This window comes from Drosophila nasuta, chromosome X (genome assembly GCF_023558535.2).
Source record: "Drosophila nasuta strain 15112-1781.00 chromosome X, ASM2355853v1, whole genome shotgun sequence".
Taxonomy (NCBI): Eukaryota; Metazoa; Arthropoda; class Insecta; order Diptera; family Drosophilidae; genus Drosophila; species Drosophila nasuta.
The window spans coordinates 18275603-18299223 of NC_083459.1; the positions used below are offsets into that span (position 1 = coordinate 18275603).

The window sequence follows — 23621 nt, forward strand, 5'->3', positions numbered from 1 at the left end:
TAACAGCACTGTCAGCTGTTAGTGTTGGTTAAATTATCGATTGTTATTGAGCATTGCAACCCTGATCAGCTGTTGACGTTGGTTTTTTTTGTATTGCTATTGGCATTCGGCTGGAATGTTTTGTTGTTCATAAAGTTGCATTTTTATTGTTAGTGTATATTGTATGTTATTTGCATTTGCAATATTTGTGATTAAATATAATTGCAGTTTAATGAGTTCGCTGTTGATATAATATGTGAGTAATTTTAATGGGTTTGTGTGTCCGAGTGTGTAACAATTGAAATCGAAAGCTGAATACAACTTTTTATCGTCATCGTCGTTCCTTCTACACACTGTGTGAATAATTGACGGCAATAGTGTGTGTGTTATTGTACAACAAAAAAGATATACCCGCCCACACCCACAAAATAACTAACTCCACGCAATGTAAGCTCAAAATAATAATAGAAAAAAAATTTAAATATGTAAAACAAATAGAAAAACGTTGAAATTAAATTGTCTCTTGACCTCGGCTCTCCATATCGCTGGTTTTTGCTTCTGTGCACTTGTAAAACAGCAAAAGAAACTCAAGCAGTGGTGTCGTCACTAGTTGTTGTTGGCTGTTTTCCTAAAAATAGCATAATATATAGAACTACACATACATGCAGGAGAAGACGAATTCCGGCATTTACCATCGTCGTAATATCGTGGTTAACAATGTTATTTTCATTCTCCATTCGCTTGCACTTTAGCCACAACAGAAGTAGCAAAACAACAGCAAGCAAGAAGCTTAAAAAGCGATGGAACGCGGGAGCAATTTCCCCAATGGCGCTAATGCGGCCTCGGCCATGGCCACAGCTACAGCAACAACACCAACATCAACGACAACATTCACAACTACAGCAACGGCGGCTGTGCCACCGAAAAGAAAAACAACAATGGAACTGGTGCAACAACGTTTCAAGTCGGATGAAGAAGTTCAGTTGGTAAGTGACTATTTTGCATACATATGTATGCATGCATGCACACTTACACACACTTATGCATGCGAGTGTAACTGATTAATCGATTCATTGATTTGCCTGATTTTGCCATCTCTTCTCAAGTAGCAAGTCTTCTCAATGTTAGCCTTTCAAATGTACCACGTATATTTAACATAGCTCCGTAGATAGTGATTTAATGTACTATTTACATTTAACATAACGCCGCAAATAGAGTTTCGAGATAACATTGTTTGCTCAACCTCTTTAAATGTATTTCACTGCCTGGTGATAATTATTTTCATCCAGCACACTGGGAGAATTTGGCAGAAAAGAAATAGCAAACAAAAAATGAATAAATGAATATAAATAAAAACTAGCCCACGCATCTTCAAACTGGATTTGGCTAAATAATAACAGTAATACATTTTAGATAATAGTCAATAGTTCGAAGTAGTAATTGTCAGTCATTTGTATGTTCAGTAGTGAATACAATTAACAAAGACTCTTATAACTCCTTAATATGAGTAGAAACAAATCTCTAAAATTCGTTTGCTTAGCTGACTTATTCATTTACTGATTGAACTATCAACGCAACAACCAAAACAGTTATCAAAATTCCCACTGTAACGATCTTAAAATGAGCAATAAAGCACATAAAGGGTTGAATTATCAGCGGGAAGATTCGCTGTTCGATTCCATCAGTCACTTTTATTGTTTCACTTAACCTGTATACTAAAAATGTTGTAACCGATAATAGCAAAATTTCATAAAGCTATGGCGTCAATATAATCGTTTGATAAAGCAGGTCTATAAATTTTGTGGCTCTTAAAATCTAGTTGATTATATAGAAAGATCGTTCGTAGTATATGATTTGATAAGATGACAGTTCTTTCCAATTGGAATACGTATAGTTAATATATTTATGTATATGTTTTATCTCTCATCAGATCTTTGAAGCATATCAAATTATAGGACAGGAGCATGTCGAGGGTCTGCTCACATTGGTTTCATCCTCTAAGGGCGGCACATATGCGCTCGTTTCTTTCACTCTCCTGCGCACACCACTGACTGTGAGCAACGATTTGAAAATAAACAAAGTATTTCCGATAAATAAAAGTTTCCAACTGACAAAGGGTAAATAACAAGTACAAGCACTGTTTTCGTATTCGTAACCTTTTAGTAATATGTTTTTGAATTTATTGCAGATGCCAAGAGTTCCATAACGCAGCAACAGTTTGATTTGTCAACAGATGACGAAAGGCCAATCAAATATTATTATCACCCCATTAAAACGGACATGGAATCGGTTGATTACGAGGAATTCGTTGCTCATATCTATTCCTGCAAAAAGTCTATGTCGAGTGCTGAAACACATGAGGAAAAAGTGCTGAACTTTCGGTGGCTCGATGACTATCGTGAAATTGGAGAAGTGAAGCAGGAGCTAAAGAAGCGTGAAAGTCAATATATCGTCTACAGAGATATTACGTATGAATACTGATTTTTGTAAACATATTTATGCATATGGTTAATACTTATATTTCGACACTTTTGTAGCATTTATTGTGCCACCTGGAATGTGAACAATCGACCATGTTGGGAGAACACCAGCTCACTGCAACCTTGGCTGGCACGAGGCGAAAATGCACCACATATTTACGCCATTGGATTGCAGGAGTTTGAAACAATTACCAAAATCATGATGCTCAATAGCAATCAACTGCAAATGTACACCTCACAGTGGATGTAAGTATATTAAATCATACGAAATTGTGCAAAGATAAGTCATCTTATCTTATCTTATCGTGAGGCAATTGCAACAGCTTCCCAGCAAACAATGCCCGCTTTATGCAATGAATTAGTACAAACTAAGACAAAATTATGCTTCTAAGTGTAAATCACTTGAAACTATTATTAACACACGTTTGGCATTTATAATTTTAATTTACTCAAAACATGAGTCACTTAACGAAAAATGTAATCATTTTTTATGCATAATAAGATATTTTAACATAAAGTATTATGAACCATCCGCTTCCAATAACTTTTTGTTTGCTCTTGACAGACGCAAAATGATGGAGAACCTGCACACTGAGAATGGCATTGAATACGAGGAGTTGATGTCGGTTCGCTTGTCTGGCATCATATTAGCCATCATTGTGCGAAAGCAGCTGCGTCCACACATTCTCCGCTGTTGCATCCACAAGGTGCCACGTGGATTCTTGAATGCAGTCGGCAACAAGGGCGGCGTTGGTGTCAGTTTGCAATTGAATGAGGCAAATCTATGCTTCATTAACTCACATCTGCCCGCGCATATGGAGAATATTACGGCGCGCAACGAAGACTACGGAATTATTGAGAATGACATGCGATTCGAGGAAGAGGGTCGACCATTTCGCACTATCAGCGATCATGAGTAAGACTTTCCTTCTGTCCCTCTCTCTCTCTCTCTCTCTCTCTGTAATTAAAAAAATATGCGTAATTATTTGTAATAATAATACTTCATAATTGCATATTGTAGCCACATATTCTGGTTGGGAGATCTCAACTATCGCATACAGGAGCCGCCTGGATATCAGCGCCCGGGGCCGATGAGTGATGCGTCAACCTTTGAGCAACTCTTGCAATACGATCAGTTGCGCAATGAGATGCGACATGACCGATGCTTCAGGGGCTACATGGAGGGTGATATCAAATTTGCACCCACATATAAATACGATGTGGATACCGATACGTATGACACGTCCGAAAAGCAACGAGCTCCAGCATATTGTGATCGCGTATTGTGGAAGGGTAAACGCATAGAACAGTTGGACTACAACAGCGTCATGGAGATAAGACAGAGCGATCATAAGCCCGTCTATGCCATATTTCAAGTGCAGATTAAGACACGCGACGAGGCCAAATACAAACGAGTACAGGAGGAGGTGCTCAAGGCGGTGGATAAGCGTGAGAATGACAATCAACCCCAGATTCTTGCATCAAAGACCGTCATTGATTTTGGTCTCGTACGCTTCAATGAGCACTCCACGCGTGACTTTAATGTCTATAACAATTGTTCGCAACAGGTGGACTTTAAGTTTAAAGTGAAGGATGCACCAATTAATGACATTTGCGAGAAATGGCTGCGAGTGGATCCATGCTCCGATAGTCTAATGATTGACTCGGAACGCAGCATACAGCTACGCATGTTGGTCGATCCAAATTCCATAACGGGACTGCTGCGAAAGATGTGTATGACTAGGGGCAAATGCGATTTTGATATACTCATCTTGCATGTGGAGTCGGGACGCGACATTTTCATCACTGTGACTGGCGAATATCAACCGTGTTGCTTTGGCCTCTCCATGGAGACAATGTGCCGCACGAATCGACCTATTTGCGAATACAGGCAGGAGGAAATCAAGGAACTGGTAAGTAGAACTTGCAAAAATGTTCATCAGATCGTAAAGTTTTAATTCGTCTTCAATTGTTGCTAGATGAATGATGTGTCGCCTGAATATCGTGTGACGATGCCACGGGAATTCTTTCTACTCATCGATTATCTGCACAAGCAAGGAGATCGATTGCGCGGCATATTCCAAAGTTACGATCGCCGGAAGGCACTTAGTGCAAAGTTTAATGATGTACGCGATTGGCTCGACACTTGGTCCGAGGCTGAGTTTCGTACGTATCCCCAGCACTGCCGCATTGAAGCGATTGATATATTCATTATCATGATTATTCTGCTTTGCAGCTGGAACACCAGAAACAGCCGCCGAGGCTTTGCTGTTGCTGCTCGATTTGCCCGATCAGGCGCTGTTGGAGCCATTTGTGAAAGATCTACTAATCAGTAAGAGTAAATCAGAGGCCATGGAGCTGATAGCGTTGCTCAGTCCGCCGAAGCGTAATGTCTTTATGCATCTCTGCATGTTTCTGCGCGAGGGAATTGAGCGTCACGATTACGAGCTATCTAATGTTGGTGAGTTGTATACAATGATTAAAGCACAATACTATTTATGTAACTGTATAAATAAATTTTAATTGTGTGTATGTCAATCTCTTTCCATCCATCCAGCTTCGATATTCGGACGAATTCTATTGCGCAGCAGCGAATACGCTATGACGATAGATTATGCGAATCGTTGCAGTGAGTTTATGCGGCGCTTTATATACATCGAAACATCTGATGCAATCGTTGGTGGCAATGGACATGGAGGTGCAACCGGACCCAGTTTGCAGACATAGTCGTTGACTCGATCGGCCTAGACGTAAAAGAAATTACATTATATACAGACCGTAATATGGATGTAAATTAGTTACTTATTTATTTTAATTGTAATTTGGAATGTATTTGCCTAGTTTATTGGTATGCCAACCGAGTGAATGAGTTCTATTTCTCTGTCTCTCCATTTTACTGTATCTCCGTGGCTCACTCTTGATGGCTTAGCGTTTACGTACATATCTGTTCTATGCTTTACCTGTTAAATGTTTATGCACCTTACTAACAACAACTACATTCATCATCGATCACCATATTATGTATTATTATAATATGGCTTGCAGCCTAAATAGGGCTTAAAACACAAAAACAAAAACTTAAAAAAAATGCAAATAACAAACAAAAACACATGCAATTAATGTACAATTAACGGAGTGTTATCGCACCCCATACTTAATGGAATATGTGCTGTACATACAATATACGAAATGATATTTTCTGTTGTTGATTTGTTGATTCTAATTTATTCGACTAAATAACACTTGGCTTCAACTTAAGGTATTTATTATACATATTTAGTTGTATGCATTTTGTTGTTATTTTTTTTGTGTTGTCGATTATTTAGTTAATAAGTCCAGCATCTTTAAGAAGTGAATTAAACATCACACATTTATGGCAGTTAAACTACCAGCCAATCAATAAGAATTTTCCTTGTCGGCAGGGCTATCAATTTAATAACATAATTACATACATACATATATTATAATATAGTTTGGGCTGTACGAAGATTAACACACTTACTCTATCACTTTCTTTTTCGCCATCTATCTCCCTCTATCTCACGGTTTTACAATCAAAAGACACTGCAATATTTTATTATTGGATTAATCTGATCGATCCGATCCACAACACGCGCCCAGAACATTCCAAAATTTAAGAGAGTAATAAATGTGAATAAACGTTTAGTTTAACACCCATATAATGTGTTAATTAATCTATATACATATGTATGTACTATAAATATCCGTCAAAATAAAAAAAAAACAGATCCATCTTATGTTTTTCAAATTTAATGCAGTCATGTTTCTTTTATTGAATTATATTTCAGATAATAAATCAATAAAAATAACTAATTCAAAATTAAAGGACTAAGTAAAAAACTTTTGCTGTTTTCAGGAAGTAACAGCAATTGATTTTATTATTAAAATTTTTCAATTTTTTTTTTTTGTTTCATTTTATTAAGTGAAGAATCGGTACAGCAAATTTAAACCTTAACATCACAGGAGTATCAAATATAAAAAATACACCAAACCTCAACACAAATATTATTTAATTATTAAAGCTTCAAGAATTAAATTGCCCGCTAAATTGGATGAGTTCTATTAGAACTGCAATTTTTGGCTGTTGGCGATTTTTGCGCCAAAATATGCTTCACGTTACTCAACACTGCAATTTGTCCTACTAGAATCCAGTTGATATAAAACAATTACCCATTTTCACCACTTTTTTTCATATCAAAAATAAAATAAAAGTGCTTAATGATGGTTCTAATTTCACAATATTTATGAACCAGTCAAAACCAAAACTATTGATATCGATGAGCAATAAGAATGCTACAAGTATTGTGACCATGCCTGGTAAAGAAAAGTATTTTTGCTCATACACGAAGTGGTCACACTGAAGCACAATAGCCGAGTTGTTTTTATATTCAGCAGCAAAGCGCAGAATGGAAAGATCGGAAGAGTTTATGAAATATTTGCGATTCAAAACAAAAGAAACACATCACACCACGACCGCTGGCGACAGTAGCAGGAGTTTATTAGATTATGCTTTTTGTTTTTTTTTCGCTCAGCAACAGCACAGTAATGACAACTGCAACAAGCTCAGCAGCATAACATCAGTAAGCAACGGCAATGACAATGTGGTAAAAGTTTGTATTAGTATTTTACTTACATGTGTTTGCCGTCATACATAAGAGCCAGATGGTTAAGAGTTTGCAAGATTTGTGACTGCCTGCCTTCAGTTTAGTTCAGCCTCAGCTTTAGCCTTTGGCTCAGATGCGTGCCGTCCAAAGCAACAAACCATCTGCGCTTACCCAGCTGAGAAGTGTCCTTCTTCTTCTTCGTTCTCTTCTAGTATCTGCAGCAGGCAGCAAAATGTTTGTCAAACAGCCAAAATGTCTGCCGCCTGACTGACAGACGATAGACAATCGGACAACAGACAACGGACATTGGACACTGGTGGACATTGGACATTTGGTTCCGATGTGGGATTTTGGGGAAATGCTAGGGAATGACGGTCGCTTCATTGGCCGAGCGTTAAAAGGATTTGCAATTCATGTACATAAACAATGACACCCAACCGCAGTGAAAGTACTTCTATATCTTAAGACACTCTACAACCAAAAAAAAAACAACTATGGAGTATGCTATTAAATTGTTTGTAAAAACTTTTCAGGATCGAAAATAAGTAATATCAGCAAATGTCGAATATATAAATTATTTCAGTTTTTTCCTATAATATGTTATTTATTTATTATTTTATTTCATTATTTTAAAATTTGTATATATTAAATTAGTAACCAATTATATAATAAAATTATTTATATAAAAACGTAAATAAATAAAAATACAAAATGAAAATACTTATCATACTTATATCGTAAAATATATATTTGAAAAGAATTTTTATTTTAGGAAATCAGCTTTGAAAAATAATATGAAATTAAAAAATAATTTAATGAATGAGAAATTTGTCAATTTGAAGAGTTAGTAAACATACACTTGGTTAGAGTATTAGAGCTGTTAAGTGCAGCTTGTAGTGTAGCATTTTTTAGATTAAGTATACGACTAGGAGATGCTGTAACTGGAAAATGGGAAAATATATTTTGAGAGCTCTGCTTGTGTACAACGAAGTTAAATAATGATATTAGGTGTACTCTTTTAGGATTATTACATATAAGAATTACACAATTTTAATATACCCCAATACAGAGTTTCGGCTTTCTGCAGGGTAGCCAAAAACGAAACGCAGTGAAGCACCTGACGCTTTGTGCTAGTGCAAGTGCAAATTAGGAAAAATCTTTGCATGTTGGAATGCAAATGGAAGAGAATGGAGAGCAGCAGTGCTGATGTGGATGTGGATGATGATGGTGAGAAATAAGCGAGACTCATAACGTCACTTTGTGGTACTACTTACAATAAGCTTCCCTTTGTTATTTAATATTCGCAGTGGCAAAATTTTTGGCACAAGCAACGATATACATATGCTGCACTAGACACTATAAGCTCATGTTTTTTGAATTAAATATTTCCCTTTGACAGCGAAATCTTGTGGTTAAATCTCGCTTAGTTTTCTAAACAAAGTGCATAAAAAAACGAATCGCAGGCTCGTTAAATCACCATCTGTCATGATTCTAAAAATATTCACAATATTGAAATGAAACCGATGCAAGTATTTTCCCATTTGTTTGTAATGTTTGTAGCGTTGATGCGTCCACGTTTCTCTTGCAGGACTTGTGAGCATCCAGCATCCAAAGTCAAAGCCCCCATTGGCGTTGTGCATGCAAACACGTTTCTGATTACAAATCAGCCAAAATGTGAGACGAAAGCATAAACGGAACCAGATACCCTGCATAAAAGTCCATACATACTTCAACTCGACTATTTCTTTTCTTATACTTGTGATCTTTTTTCTCTACCGCAGTGTTGATTTCATAATTTATTACATAATCGATATTTGATATCGATAATTCTTGCCACACTCCCGCATATAGTATATTATACCAAGTAACTTAATCGATTAACGAGTCCTGCATAAGAAAAGTAACAGTAGTAGATAAATAAAGTCACAAAGCAAATCCTTTTATAGATATTAGCATATACACAGTGTATAAAAAGAAAGGTTCAAGTGAATTATTTCAGCATTTCTGGCTGTCCTGATTGCCTCCTGCTCCCGTTTTTGCCTGCTCTTTACCTTATTCTTTTTGTTGTTGTTGATGGTGTTTTCTGGGCAAGTACACAAGTATTTATATGCCTTATTACTGTTGAAAGTTGTTCTAGCGTTCTTTCTGATCATAGCTTGATAGCAAGCATTCTTTGTTGTTGGGGATGGCTCCTGCGCAGTGCGCACACCACTGACTGTGAGCTAGGGTTGTCGAATATTTTAAAACATATCGTATTGATGATATTTTGTTTATCAAAAAAAAGATAATATTTAACATATCACATAAAAATAACGATATATTTGATATTTTTGCGTTAAATAAAAAAATGCCCTGCCTACAATAAAAAGACAATAAGTTTCTTTTTAAAAATAAATAATATTATTATTATACCCTTTGCGTTATGTGTGCGTCCGTCATCCTGCTTCTTATGTCGCACACAACACATTTGATGGAGGACGCCAGCCGCTCTGGAAGCACCGAACTACCTGTAACTAGATACTTCATGGTCAGCTTGTAGAGCCCCGGCATAGTCGCTTTATGCGATTTCCACACTTTAAGTGGATTGCTTTCCAATGCAGCTTTGAGCAAACTAAAATACAGTTTTAACTCCTTGTTTTCCTTGAATTCGTTCACTCGATGTCACTTTGGAATTCAGAGTGACGAAAGACAACAATATCAAAAAATATCATACAAAATATCGGAATTTCGATATTTTGGAAAACAAAAAATCACGATATAAATATATCATTTTTCGAAATATATCGATATATTGATATATTATCAACAACCTTACTCTGAGCAGCGATTTGAAAATAAACAAAGTATTTCCGATAAATAAAAGTTTCCAACTGACAAAGAGTATATAACAAGTACAAGCACGGTTTTCGTACTCGTAACCGTAACCTTTTAGTAATATGTTTTTGAATTTTTTTTGCAGATTCCAAGAGTTCCATAACGCAGCAACAGTTTGATTTGTCAGCAGATGACGAAAGGCCAATCAAATATTATTATCACTCACAAATATTATGCACTCTCAGAGGCTTGATGACTATCGTGAAATTGGTGAAGGGAACAAGGAGCTAAAGAAGCGTGAAAGTCAATATATCGTCTACAGAGATATTACGTATAAATACTGAATTTTCTAAAAATATTTATGCATATGGTTAATACTTATATTTCGACACTTTTGTAGCATTTATTGTGCCACCTGGAATGTGAACAATCGACCATGTTGGGAGAACACCAGCTCACTGCAACCTTGGCTGGCACGAGGCGAAAATGCACCACATATTTATGCCATTGGATTGCAGGAGTTTGAAACAATTACCAAAATCATGATGCTCAATAGCAATCAACTGCAAATGTACACCTCACAGTGGATGTAAGTATATTAAATCATACGAAATTGTGCAAAGATAAGTCATCTTATCTTATCTTATCGTTAGGCCATTGCAACAGCTTCCCAGCAAACAATGCCCGCTTTATGCAATGAATTAGTACAAACTAAGATAATTGTCGGGAGCAGCAGACAGCGCATGTTAATGCAATGCTGTAACAGCGTCTGCCAGCTGTCTGCTTGCTCCCGACAATAATATTATGCTTCTAATTGTAAATCACTTGAAACTATTATTAACACACGTTTCGCATTTATAATTTTAATTTACTCACAAGATGCGTCACGAAAAATTTAATCATTTTTCATGCATGCATTAAAAATTATGAAGATGAATAATACAATAAGATATTTCATAAAGTATTATGAGCTATCCGCCTCAAATAACATTTTTGTTTGCTTTTCACAGACGCAAAATGATAGCGAATCTGCATACTGAGAATGGCATTGATTACGAGGAGTTGAAGACGGTTCGTTTGTCTGGCATCATATTAGCCATCATTGTGCGCAAGGAGCTGCGGCGAAACATTCTCCGTTGTCGCATCCACAAGGTGCCATGTGGATTCTTGAATGCAGTCGGCAACAAGGGCGGCGTTGGTGTCAGTTTGAAATTGAATGAGGCAAATCTATGCTTCATTAACTCACATCTGCCCGCGCATATGGAGAATATTACGGCGCGCAACGAAGACTACGGAATTATTGAGAATGAGATGCGATTCGAGGAAGAGGGTCGACCATTTCGCACTATCAGCGATCATGAGTAAGACTTTTTTTTCTGTCTCTGTCTCTCACTCTCTCCCTCTCTCTCTGTTAATAACAAATATGCGTAATTATTTGTAATAATAATACTTCATAATTGCATATTGTAGCCACATATTCTGGTTGGGAGATCTCAACTATCGCATACAGGAGCCGCCTGGATATCAGCGCCCGGGGCCGATGAGTGATGCGTCAACCTTTGAGGAACTCTTGCAATACGATCAGTTGCGCAATGAGATGCGACATGACCGATGCTTCAGGGGCTACATGGAGGGTGATATCAAATTTGCACCCACATATAAATACGATGTGGATACCGATACGTATGACACGTCCGAAAAGCAACGAGCTCCAGCATATTGTGATCGCGTATTGTGGAAGGGTAAACGCATAGAACAGTTGGACTACAACAGCGTCATGGAGATAAGACAGAGCGATCATAAGCCCGTCTATGCCATATTTCAAGTGCAGATTAAGACACGCGACGAGGCCAAATACAAACGAGTACAGGAGGAGGTGCTCAAGGCGGTGGATAAGCGTGAGAATGACAATCAACCCCAGATTCTTGCATCAAAGACCGTTATTGATTTCGGTCTCGTACGCTTCAATGAGCTCTCCATGCGTGACTTTAATGTCTACAACAATTGCTCGCAACAGGTAGACTTTAAGTTTAAAGCGTGGGATGCGCAAATTAATGACATTTGCGAGAAATGGCTGCGAGTGGATCCATGCTCCGATAGTCTAATGATTGACTCGGAACGCAGCATACGGCTATGCATGTTGGTCGATCCAAATTCCATAGCGGGACTGCTGCGAAAGATATGTAAGACCAGGGGCAAATGCGATTTTGATATACTCATCTTGCATGTAGAGTCGGGACACGACATTTTCATCACTGTGACTGGCGAATATCAACCGAGTTGCTTTGGCCTCTCCATGGAGACAATGTGCCGCACGAATCGACCTATTTGCGAATACAAGCAGGAGGAAATCAAGGAACTGGTTAATAGACTTGCAAAAATGCTCATCAGATCGTAAAGTTTTAATTCGTCTTCAATTGTTGCTAGATGAATGAGGTGTCGCCTGAATATCGTGTGAAGATGTCTCGGGAATTCTTTCTACTCATCGATTATCTGCACAAGCAAGGAGATCGATTGCGCGGCATATTCCAAAGTTACGATCGCCGGAAGGCACTTAGTGCAAAGTTTAATGATGTACGCGATTGGCTCGACACTTGGTCCGAGGCTGAGTTTCGTACGTATCCCCAGCACTGCCGCATTGAAGCGATTGATATATTCATTATCATGATTATTCTGCTTTGCAGCTGGAACACCAGAAACAGCCGCCGAGGCTTTGCTGTTGCTGCTCGATTTGCCCGATCAAGCGCTGTTGGAGCCATTTGTAGAAGATCTACTAATCAGTAAGAGCAAATCAGAGGCCATGAAGCTGATAGCGTTGCTCAGTCCGCCGAACAGTAATATCTTTATGCATCTCTGCAAGTTTCTGCGCGAGGGAATTGAGCGTCACTATTACGAGCTATCTAATGTTGGTGAGTTGTATACAATGATTAAAGCAAAATACTATTTATGTAATTGTATAAATAAATTTTAATTGTGTGTATGTCAATCTCTTTCCATCCATCCAGCTTCGATATTCGGACGAATTCTATTGCGCAGCAGCGAATACGCTATGACGATAGATTATGCGAATCGTTGCAGTGAGTTTATGCGGCGCTTTATCTAGATCGAAACATCTGGTGCAATCGTGGGTGGCAATGGACATGGAGGTGCAACCGGACCCAGTTTGCAGACATAGTCGTTGACTCGATCGGCCTAGACGTAAAAGAAATTACATTATATACCGACCATGGATGTAAATAAGTTATTTATTTATTTTAATTGTAATTTGGAATGTATTTGCCTATTTGTTCGACGCTTTACTTGTTAAATGTTTATGCCCCTTACTAACAACAACTACATTCATCATCGATCACCATATTATGTATTATTATAATATGGCTTGCAGACTAAATAGGGCATAAAACAAAAACAGAAAACTTAAAAAAAAAAAAATGCAAATATCGCACCCATACTTAATGGGATATGTGCTGTACATACAATATACGAAATGATATTTGCTGTTGTTGATTTGTTGATTCCAATTTATTCGACTAAATAACACTTGGCTTTAACTAAATGTTCTTACTATACATATTTAATTGTATGCATTTGTTGTTATTTTTTTTTTGTGTTGTCGATTATTTAGTTAATAAGTCCAGCATCTTTAAGAAGTGTATTAAACATCACACATTTATTGCAGTTAAACTACCAGCGAATCAATAAGAAGTTTCCTTGTCAGCAGGGCTATCAATTTAATAACATAATTACATATATTATAATATAGTTGGGGCTATACGGAGATTAACACACTCTATCACTTTCTTTTTCGCCATCTATCTCCCTCTATCTCACGGTTTTACAATCAAAAGACACTGCAATATTTTATTATGGATTAATCTGATCGATCCGATCCACAACACGCGCCCAGAACATACATATGTATGTATGTACTATAAATATCCGTCAAAATAAAAAAAAACTTTGTCATCCATCTATGTTTTTAAAATTGAATGCACTCATGTTTCTTTTATTGAATTATATTTCAGATAATAAATCAATAAAAATAACTAATTCAAAATTAAAGGACTACGTAAAATACTTTTGCTGTTTGCAGGAAGTAACATCAATTGATTTAATTATTATAGCTTCAAGAATTCAATTGCCCGCTAAATTGGATGTGTTGAGTTCTATTAGAACTGCAAAATTATATTATCAACACTGAAATATGTATGTATGTGGCTGTTGGCGAAATTTGCGCCAAAATATGCTTCACGTTACTCAACACTGCAATTTGTCCTACTAGAATCCAGTTGATATAAAGCAATTACCCATTTTCACCACTTTATGCATATAAAAAATAAAATAAAAGTCCTTAATGTTAGTTCTAATTTCGCAATATTTATGAGCCAGTCACGTAACAAAACGCTATTGATATCGATGCTACAAGTATTGTGACCATGCCTGGTAAAGAAAAGTATTTTTGCTCATACACGATGTGGTCACACTGAAGCACAATAGCCGAGTTGTTTTTATATTCAGCAGCAAAGCGCAGAATGGAAAGATCGGAAGAGTTTATGAAATATTTGCGATTCAAAACAAAAGAAACACATGGCAACATACCGGACTGGGAGCGGCCATCAACGAGCAGCAATCCACCACGCTCTCCGCCACCCGATGACGATGCAGCCTCCGAGCTGAATAGCAGCCTGGAAATAAGCGGTCCCATCGAAGCCTCTGATGCCGATAACAGCGAAGTCGATCAATCGATTGCCACAACAGATGCCGACAAACAAACAATTGAGTCGGAGACAAGTACGGTGTCAGTGGCAGAAACTGGGGAGATGGCGGAGCCTCATTCGCAACAAATGGACGCTAATCGCAGTTCCGTCTTCGAGGACGAGAGCAGCAATAGCGGCAGCTCCAGCAGCGGTGAACGAAGCGATACCAGTTCATCAGACTCGGATGAGGGCAGCGATGTTCGCGCTGATGCTACCGAAGATGAGCATTCACCCAATACAGTTGTCTTTGTGAGTAACGAAGAGTTTGCCGGCAGCCTTAATGTGGCTGTCGGAGAGGAGGAGGAGGGAGTTAGCAAAAGTGTTGCTGCCACTGAAGAAATGGTTGCCAGCAGGGAGGTGACAGAGGTGGCTGTCGAAGATGTTCCTCCAAGCAACACAGTGGAAATGGCAAGCAAAGCGGAAACTCAGGCGGAAGCAGACATTGAAATGGAAGCAGTGGTGACAGAGACACCAGAGTCGCCCACCGATGACGGGGACATCGATCTGTTGCTACCATACAAACGTATGCGTTACATGCCACCAGAGGCGTCCACATACAGTCAACATACAGAGATGCGTCAACCGCCAGTTCCGCCGGTGCCACGAGTGGTGGTACGTGATGTACGGCAACAGCGGATGGCTGCGCCACCGAAACCCACACGCAATCTGCTCAACGAAGACATTGAGAACATTTCGGGCAGCAGCGAGGAGAGCAACAGCAGCGAAGAGAGCGAAGACAATGAGGATGACGATGAATTCGATGAGAATGATGATGATGGTGATGATGATGCCACATCGCGCGAGATGGAGACGGCGCCCGGAACAACCGATGTGGAGGCCGAAAGTGGCGATATTGGCGGTGGCAGCGCAAGTGGCGGTGATCCGACACTGCAAAAGATCGAGATCATTGAAAATCCGAAGAAGATCTATTATATACGTCGCGACGATGGCACTGTACATGCCGGCCAAGTGTTACAATCACGATGCACGGACAACACGGGCACGCCGAACGAATACTATGTGCACTACGTTGGTCTCAATCGTCGTCTGGACGCCTGGGTAAGCAGATATCGCATCTCAACGAATGCTGAAGATTTAGGTGGCGTGACAGTACCAACGCCAATACCATCGACACCAGCGATTAGCGAACAGCCTGGCACAAGCAGTGCTAGTCTAAGTGCTAGTGCCAGCGGCATTGGGAGTGGTAGCGGCAGTGGAAGTGGCAGTGCAAGTGGCGCTAATATTGTTGTCAGCAGCAGTAGCAGCAGCAGCGGTCAGGCAACGGAACAACGACCCAAGCGACAGGTGAACAAGGATTACTATCTGTCGGCATGCGATAAGAATCGCTATGATTACAGCGATAAGAAGATGACACGTTACCAAAAGCGACGGTACGATGAGATTAATCATGTGCAGAAGAGTCATGCCGAACTCACAGCCGCCCAAGCAGCCCTCGAAAAGGAGCACGAGAACATAACGAAAATCAAATACATTGATAAGCTGCAATTTGGCAACTATGAGATTGACACCTGGTACTTTAGTCCATTCCCCGGCAAATATGGAAAGGCGCGAGTGCTGTACGTCTGCGAATATTGCCTCAAGTATATGCTGCTAGAGAAGAGCTATCGGTACCACATGAGCGAATGCAAGCGACGTCAGCCGCCTGGTGAGGAAATCTATCGCAAGGGTACCATTTCCATATTTGAGGTGAATGGCAAAAAGGAGCCGCTCTATTGTCAGCTGCTCTGTCTGATGGCCAAACTGTTTCTCGACCACAAGGGTCTCTTCTTCGACATGGATCCGTTCTTTTTCTATGTGCTCTGCGAAATTGACAAGGAGGGCAGTCACATTGTTGGCTATTTCTCCAAAGAGAAGGGTTCGTATAACAATGTGGCATGCATTCTTGTCTTGCCACCGCATCAGCGCAAAGGCTATGGAAAACTCTTAATTGCCTTTAGCTATGTGCTGTCGCGCGAAGAGGGCATCATTGGCAGCCCGGAGATACCGCTGTCCGATCTGGGACGTCTCAGCTATCGCAGCTATTGGGCGTACACGTTGCTCGAACTGATGAAAGGACGCAGCTCAGCGGAACAGACGAGCATCGAGGAATTAAGCAAAGAGAGCGGCATTACCCGAGATGACATCATTTATACGCTGCAATCGATGAAGATGATAAAATATTGGAAGGGACAGAATGTGATTTGTGTGACGGCCAAGACCATACACGAGCATCTACAGTTGCCGCAATTTAAGCGACCCAAACTCACTATCGATTTGAACCTCTTGAATTGGAAGCCACACAACACATTGCCATACCTCATCACTCAGGTGCGGACCATTGTGCCGGCGCCAACGGTGCCAGGCTCGCCGGCAACTCTTGGTACTTTGGCTGCCCTTGGCGTTCATGCGGCTATCGGAGGACTTGGAGCGCCGGCCGCATTGGGCACGTCAGCGACTCAGGGAGCACCTCCACCGCAGGAAGCGCCAACGGCCATTGATATGCCAGAGGCATCTGAGGAGCCGAAAAGTCAAGCGTCAGTCACTCAGACTGGCGGTTCTCGAGAGGAAGCCGAGAGTACGGAGGCTGGCGAGGATCTGGATAGTTCTATGGAGGCCGAGCCGTTGGCGACAGCAGCAAGAGTTTATTAGATTATGCTTTTTTTTCGCTCGCTTAAGTAATTTGAACCATATCTGTTTGCTTCAGATACCTATTATGATAATAATGTATTGACATACTAAAATTAAGTAGATTGTACAATTTTTTTTTGTTTATTTTCTAAGCTTCAGAAATTTAATCAAACATTAATAATTAGTGAGTTCAACCATTTTTTTTTTTGTACACAATAAATAAAAGCAGAAACTAAAACCAGTGTTATTAGTAAAAGGAATTATTACACATTTCAATTAAATATTAGGTTTACTGAGATACAGAAATTGGAAAGCATAATGCATATTGTGGATGAGAGTTTATAGAAATCCCGCAAGCTTAAATACTCCCCTTTGGAAACCAAAGGCCTTGCAGTTTGACCCTATATCATAGTTCACATTAATTAGCTGATTAATGCGGGCGCAGTTGATCTTAATTATAACTGCTTCAATTATAACTGAAATTTATTGGAACATGTTTGGTATAAGTTTTGGTATATTTACTTCATTTATATTTTGCCGAGCTCAGTACAGCACAGTAGCTTTCATACATTTAAAGTTGTTTAATTTTTCCAATTGTTAAAAAAGTTATATATTTATGGGCCATTATTTAAAATTTAAATCAGAAAAAATAAAAGTTTTTCATTTAACATTCTGTGATGTGCTTTTTGTCTTGTGTCGGCTTGGTATATTTACTATCACCAGGGAGTGCTATAACACAAAATAACACTAAATACTAATACTCTGTTATCGATAACAAAAATAACTGTAGTGCTTCAGCCCTAGTATGCCGGCTTAATTTTGTTTGCTTGCTGTGCTGCGCCGTTTTATGTGAGGGAGCAATAACAAATCAACTGCAAGAAATGGGTCTGCTGTCCGATCCATCGCTATCCACGCACAACAAGCTGGTGGACAATTTGGCCAAGCATGTGCGCAAACTGTGTTTCGCCCTCTACACAGCGGGTGTGGTTTGGTTTCTGTGTCTGGCGATGCCCGAATTCAATCATGGCACGTACCTATCGGAGAATGCACTGTCACCAGGTAACATTGTTAAGCGGACTGTTTTGCGAGTGCTGTTGATAGACAAGCTTATTTTTGTGCAGGTCTTGTGTACCCAGAGATACGCATCGAGGCGAATCGCTTGGCTGTTCAGCTGTTGGAGGAATTGCAGCGCGAACGTAAGGAGCATCAGTCAACAACGCCACACGCCTGGATTGCTGCCAAATTCCAAGAGTTTGGTCTCGAGACGCACACACACAACTATACGCTGCGATATCCATTTGGCGATGGCAAAGAGTTTCATGGCAAGAACATTTATGGTATATTGCGTGCACCACGCATCGGTTCCACCGAGGGTATCGTCTTCTCAGCTCCATATCGTGTGCCTAGCTCGGTCCATGTAGACATTACGCCCAGTGTGCCACTATTGCTCGCCTTTGCCGACTTTGCCAGACGTACGTTGACCAATTCGATGACAAGAATATTATATTAATTATCTGCGTTTTTAGGTAAGAACTATTGGGCCAAGGATCTCATATTCTTGGTAACCGAACAGGAGCAGCTGGGTATGCAGGCGTGGCTAGAAGCCTATCATGATGGTGACAAGGAATCCGATAGTTCCGATGCCTATTTGCGTGCTGGAAATCTGCCAGCACGTGCCGGCTCCTTGCAGGCGGCATTAAACATTGAAGTGCAGGATTTGGAAGTTGGTGAGAAGCCTTTTCTATATGCCATCTTCTATCAACGGAATAATAATATAGTTTTGGCAATCTAACTTATAATTATGATGTTTTCCGTAGATTACATTGATGTGAAAATTGAAGGTTTGAATGGAAAGTTGCCTAATTTGGACATGTTCAATTTGGTGCAACGCATTATGGCACGTGAAGGCGTCGTCTCCGGCTATAAGCACACACCGCGCAAGAAGCGTCGTTCCCATCAATCGAACTATGAGCAAAATCTGCGCCAAATGCTGGCCATGCTATCGTCTCAAGCCTCGGGTGTACCGAATGGCAATCACGGTCTGTTCCATCGCTATCGCATCGATGCGTTGACCATAACAGCATCGAAGCGGGTGACCAATGCTAATGTGAAGAGCAATCCAACGTCAGCGGCGGTGCCACTGTTGAAGGCCATTGAGGGCATTGCACGCAGTCTGAACAATTTGCTGGAACGCTTTCATCAGAGTTTCTTCTTCTATGTGATTGTGAATAATGATCGTTACATCTCCATTGGCGATTATATGCCAGCATTGATAGCGCTCGTTGCCTGCACATTCATCAAGGCCTATCTTACCTGGTCGACACTGGATGTCACCGTTGCTGCAACACAATCGGATGCTAAAAGTGCTGGTGGAAAGTCAACATTGGCCGCCGATACAATGAAACTCTCATTGCCCTATGGCTCGGTGTTGATCTATCTCACATTTGTCCTGCTCATCGGTTATTGCGGCAATGTGTTGCCACTGCAGGAATACTTTTCGAAATTACCGTTGAGTGCAGCCCCATTAACTGCGAGCATTCTGGTCGGATTGAATGCGATTGGATTCGTGTTGCCATTTGTAGTTACTCTACCGCCGGGCGGACTGGAGCTGCTTCACATTGGTCTGCTGCTCATTTATGGTTGTGCTATGATCGTCATTGGATTACTGAACTTTTCCTTGGGCTTCTTTGTGGCTGTGATTTCGATGCCCTTGATAATTGCTCTGAATACGAAGGCGGGCGATAAATCGATGCGTAATCTGACTTGTGTCTGGACTTTGTTATTGAATCCATTGGTTATTATCTATATTATTGTGTTGATCATGAGTTTCTATCAGTTTCCTGAGCTCACCGCACTGCAATTATTGCCACGTGCCGCATCGGCTGCCATGGATGCAGCCACTTTTGCTCTTATTGATTCAGTGGTATGTTAATCTATACATTACCAAATTTCTGTCGGCTTGAATATTAATTTCATTTCCTTTTGTAGATCTATGGCAATTGGCTTTACTTTGTCGTTTGCACCATCTTCCTGCCGCTCTGGATTATTAGCTGGACACTGGCGGTGGGCAAACGCCGGGATGTTGAGATTACTAAGACTAAGCTGAAAACCAATTGATTTAACATTGTATTATTTCCATTTCTGTTTAATATGGTATTTTAATAAATGAGATATGTATGCGTTAGAATGTTATTGCTTCAAAATCGTTCCATATCATAAGCTACCATTTTAATATAATAAATGTGAACAATTTTAACTTGTAATCAGCACTGGGTTTAATCGCTCTATTCTTTTTCTTTTCTTTACACTAATTTTAAAGGGGACCAACTTAAAAATAAAAATGTGAAGTTCTACGTAAGTTAAAGATAAATCAAGCTGTGTGGTATTTTTCTGGGTTAATTATTATAAAATGGGCAGTAAAAATATAAATGTGTTTTATGTGTTTTTGATTGCAAAGATAAGAACTAGAAAAGAGTGATTAATATTTAATCGACCAACTAAACTTGAATTGAACTTCGCTTTTTTACACGAATATATATTTTTTTAACAGTTTTAAATGTTTTAAATTTAAAACTAGAATTGATCAAGTACAAAGTAACCTGTATATATTTAATGGTAAATATTTATAGGCAAAGAAATGTTGCAAGACAGATTAATTAAAAATAAAGAAAATAATATAATATACGATTTTACAAATTCATGACACTTTTGCAATCCAAATGTTGTGTGAGTGAAGAGCAGCTCAGAAAGTTCGACAAGCATCCAATGAATTGAGATATTTTATTTGAAATTGTTATGGAGAGATTTCTCCCACTAAAATGTAGCTGCAAAAAAAGTTGGAAATCATTATTCTCTGTCTATATATGTGGATTAAGCGCAAAAACTGTGCGTTTGTTGGAAAGGGGAAGAAGTGTTTGGGAGTCTTGTCCTTGTGTGTGTACATAATTTGACAAAGTTGATTTATTGTGGCAGCTAGCGATAGTACAACGCTTTCACACTGAAGAAGAGGAGAAGAGAGCCCAACGCTGCTCCCAGCTATGTAGTAGCTAGGTGGATAAACTTTTCGACTATGACACGCAACTCAATTTAAAGTTTTGTGAAGCGGAGGCAAACGCATTGGAGGCAACCAAGGTGGTAATTAGTTATAAGCCAAAGCTTCCAGCTCAATCCCGGTAGCAACAGCAGCAGCAGCAGCAGCATGGTGCAGTTGGCTCAGCGATGGCTTTCCATTGGGGGAAGCTTAACAAGAAAAGTTCGTCTTTCTCACACATGTTGGGGATTGAAGGATTCGCCTCGGCGCAAGGGAGGGGGGGAGGGATAAAGGATGAGAGGCAGCGCCACTGACAGTGCATCGAAACCTTTATTGATTGTTAGCGACAATTGCAATGTGAGAAACCTATTAAGTCTGTGGAGTGATTAACTCGACCACGGACATATCCATGTCCATGGTGGGAGTGGTGTGATTGAGTATTTCGTCCAGTTGGCGTTTAGATGGGCATACGGACGTTTCGAGGGGCTCCAGATCAGTCAGATAACCGGGTGGTGGCAACTCATTCTCGAGGTTTTCCTCCCCGTTGTAATAAATTTGTGGCCATGTCTTATTGTCAGTTGTGTCTTCCATAGTGGAGGCTGTGTTCATGGTTTGGAGATCGCTATTAATTGGGCAGCAGACACGCTCCTTGGAGCGTTCCAAAGCGCTGCAGCAACGCCGCATGACATCCCTGAGATCAGGGCGCTCGCATTCAGCGCTCAACGCTTCAAACAGTGTGTCCACCGAGCGTCTGTTCGTCTCCAGTTCGATCTCCTGCACCAAATTGAGATCACGCTGATGCTGCGAACAGATTATCATGTCCTCGTTCAAGCTGGTGGCATCGCTAAGCATCTTTTCAATTAGCAGATCGGTCTGATCGTACTCGTCACGCAACTCGGCCATCATGCATTGATCCCGTGGCGATGGCGGTGGCGGTGTTGGTTCCGCTTCAATTTTACGCGGCTTGCGAGCAGTTGGGTGCGCCATACGTTGGGCGCCACCACTGGCGCCGACACCAACGCCAATGCCAGAAGCATTGACATTGATCTTGGACTTTTTGCCAGTGGCTGGTGGGGTTGAGTTCGATAAGGACAATGATTTGCGAAAGTTGTTCTCATCGGTGCTCGGAATGGTTGACACACTGCTCAGCTGAAGACGCTTGGCGTGCTCCACCAGATTGGCCATCGCTTGCTCCGCCACAAACTTGACTTGACGCTGTGTATCGCTCATATTGAAGAATGTATCTATGGGCCAAAAAATATTTGTTTTTGTATAGTAAACGATGTGTGGTAAAAATAATGGCAAGGTTAGGGATTTTACTTGTTATACTTGGCTTAGATTCCTTTTGATTTTGATCGACTCGATTGTTGAGCACAACAATGTGTACAAATGTGAAGTGCTCAAGTCACCTGCTTCTTACACACAGACAGTTAACTCAGAGTGAATTAAGAATTGTATATCTGAATGCCTAAATACGTTAGGTATTTATTTTTCTCTGTTCTTATAATCTCATATGTCGTTTTTCTATGTCCACGAATCTTTCAACTGTAATAATATACTAATATACTAATTTTTACTTTTTACCATTATCTGTCTATATATGTAAACTATTTTGTCAGTTTCGTAGGAATTCTAGTTAAACAACCTGCACATTTTATATGATTAAGTGAGCACATGCATATTAACTGGCAGATTGGTTCCCGACTAAAAATATACGTGTTAGCGCACTTTAGGTCTAACTAAGACCTTTGCTCACACACACCTGCATCAAATCTAATGGAAATCTATTGTGCACTCCTAGTTTTCATCCTTCTCGCATTGCGCATTCATATTTGAATTTATGACGCAATGATAATGCGCTTACAACACATTTTATAGTATACCCTGGTATTGGGTCGTCAAGCTGTATGCCTTAGTCACTGTTATACTAAGGAAACGTATAATTATATATTGAATATATTATTATTAGATTTATTTTTTAGCATATTGTAAGGAATCGTAGTAAAGCCGCTTTGCGCTTTCGTATACATAAGAAATCGAAGTACATTATAAAATATTATATTATATAAAAGAAAAAATTAAAAGATTGATATAGGAAAAAAGTCCAAAAATTTCAGCAGGGTGTAAGTATTATTTTGTATCTTTGGTTGTCATGTTAATATAATAATGAATAATAATAATAGATGAACTTTCCTACAGTCAGCTGGAGAAATACCAGGCGAACAGAAGTAAGCAGCAAGCAGAAACACAGTAAGTCACTAGCTTACTGCGTGGCGCCATCTATCGTTTTTTTTTCTACTTGTTGAGT

The 23621-nt window shown here is 39.7% G+C and overlaps 5 protein-coding genes and 1 long non-coding RNA gene across 9 annotated transcripts; 5 read left to right on the forward strand and 1 right to left on the reverse strand.

The window, feature by feature from the left end:
• The first annotated feature begins 99 nt into the window (after window positions 1-99).
• On the forward strand, window positions 100-5701 carry LOC132796367 (type II inositol 1,4,5-trisphosphate 5-phosphatase). Of its 2 annotated transcripts, none has more exons than XM_060807521.1 (10): window positions 100-235; window positions 732-965; window positions 1910-2096; window positions 2168-2447; window positions 2517-2705; window positions 3025-3375; window positions 3481-4372; window positions 4439-4625; window positions 4696-4920; window positions 5017-5701. In XM_060807521.1, the coding sequence occupies exons 2-10, from the start codon at window positions 780-782 to the stop codon at window positions 5184-5186; spliced, it is 2667 nt and encodes an 888-aa protein (XP_060663504.1). In that variant the 5' UTR covers window positions 100-235; window positions 732-779; the 3' UTR covers window positions 5187-5701. The 2 variants fall into 2 exon arrangements, with proteins under 2 accessions (XP_060663504.1, XP_060663503.1); XM_060807520.1 differs by lacking the exon at window positions 100-235 and adding an exon at window positions 317-426.
• A 926-nt stretch (window positions 5702-6627) lies between these two features.
• Window positions 6628-7802, forward strand: LOC132796092 (uncharacterized). 3 transcript variants are annotated; one of them, XR_009633495.1, is made up of 2 exons: window positions 6628-7090; window positions 7297-7802. It is a non-coding gene; the product is annotated as an uncharacterized LOC132796092 (long non-coding RNA). The 3 variants fall into 3 exon arrangements; XR_009633496.1 differs by having other exon boundaries at window positions 6628-7084; XR_009633497.1 differs by having other exon boundaries at window positions 6628-7060.
• Window positions 7803-9882: 2080 nt separating this feature from the next.
• On the forward strand, window positions 9883-13847 carry LOC132795640 (type II inositol 1,4,5-trisphosphate 5-phosphatase-like; the record flags this gene model as incomplete). Its single annotated transcript, XM_060806497.1, is given in 9 exon segments — window positions 9883-9964; window positions 10044-10121; window positions 10124-10229; window positions 10299-10487; window positions 10909-11259; window positions 11369-12260; window positions 12326-12512; window positions 12583-12807; window positions 12904-13847. Coding segments are annotated over 9 exon segments (2208 nt in total), but the record flags the coding sequence as incomplete, so codon positions are not given.
• Window positions 13848-14366: 519 nt separating this feature from the next.
• On the forward strand, window positions 14367-17525 carry LOC132796163 (males-absent on the first protein). Its single transcript, XM_060807229.1, has one exon. The coding sequence runs from the start codon at window positions 14431-14433 to the stop codon at window positions 17302-17304; it is 2874 nt and encodes a 957-aa protein (XP_060663212.1). The 5' UTR covers window positions 14367-14430; the 3' UTR covers window positions 17305-17525.
• Window positions 17526-18065: 540 nt separating this feature from the next.
• On the forward strand, window positions 18066-20526 carry LOC132796384 (glycosylphosphatidylinositol anchor attachment 1 protein). The gene is made up of 5 exons (XM_060807542.1): window positions 18066-18342; window positions 18405-18755; window positions 18810-19010; window positions 19101-20206; window positions 20272-20526. The coding sequence occupies exons 1-5, from the start codon at window positions 18165-18167 to the stop codon at window positions 20398-20400; spliced, it is 1965 nt and encodes a 654-aa protein (XP_060663525.1). The 5' UTR covers window positions 18066-18164; the 3' UTR covers window positions 20401-20526.
• A 1098-nt stretch (window positions 20527-21624) lies between these two features.
• Window positions 21625-22748, reverse strand: LOC132795836 (uncharacterized). The gene is made up of 2 exons (XM_060806744.1): window positions 22634-22748; window positions 21625-22557 (listed from the first exon to the last, which is right to left on the reverse strand). The coding sequence occupies exon 2, from the start codon at window positions 22541-22543 to the stop codon at window positions 21683-21685; it is 861 nt and encodes a 286-aa protein (XP_060662727.1). The 5' UTR covers window positions 22544-22557; window positions 22634-22748; the 3' UTR covers window positions 21625-21682.
• Window positions 22749-23621: the final 873 nt, after the last annotated feature.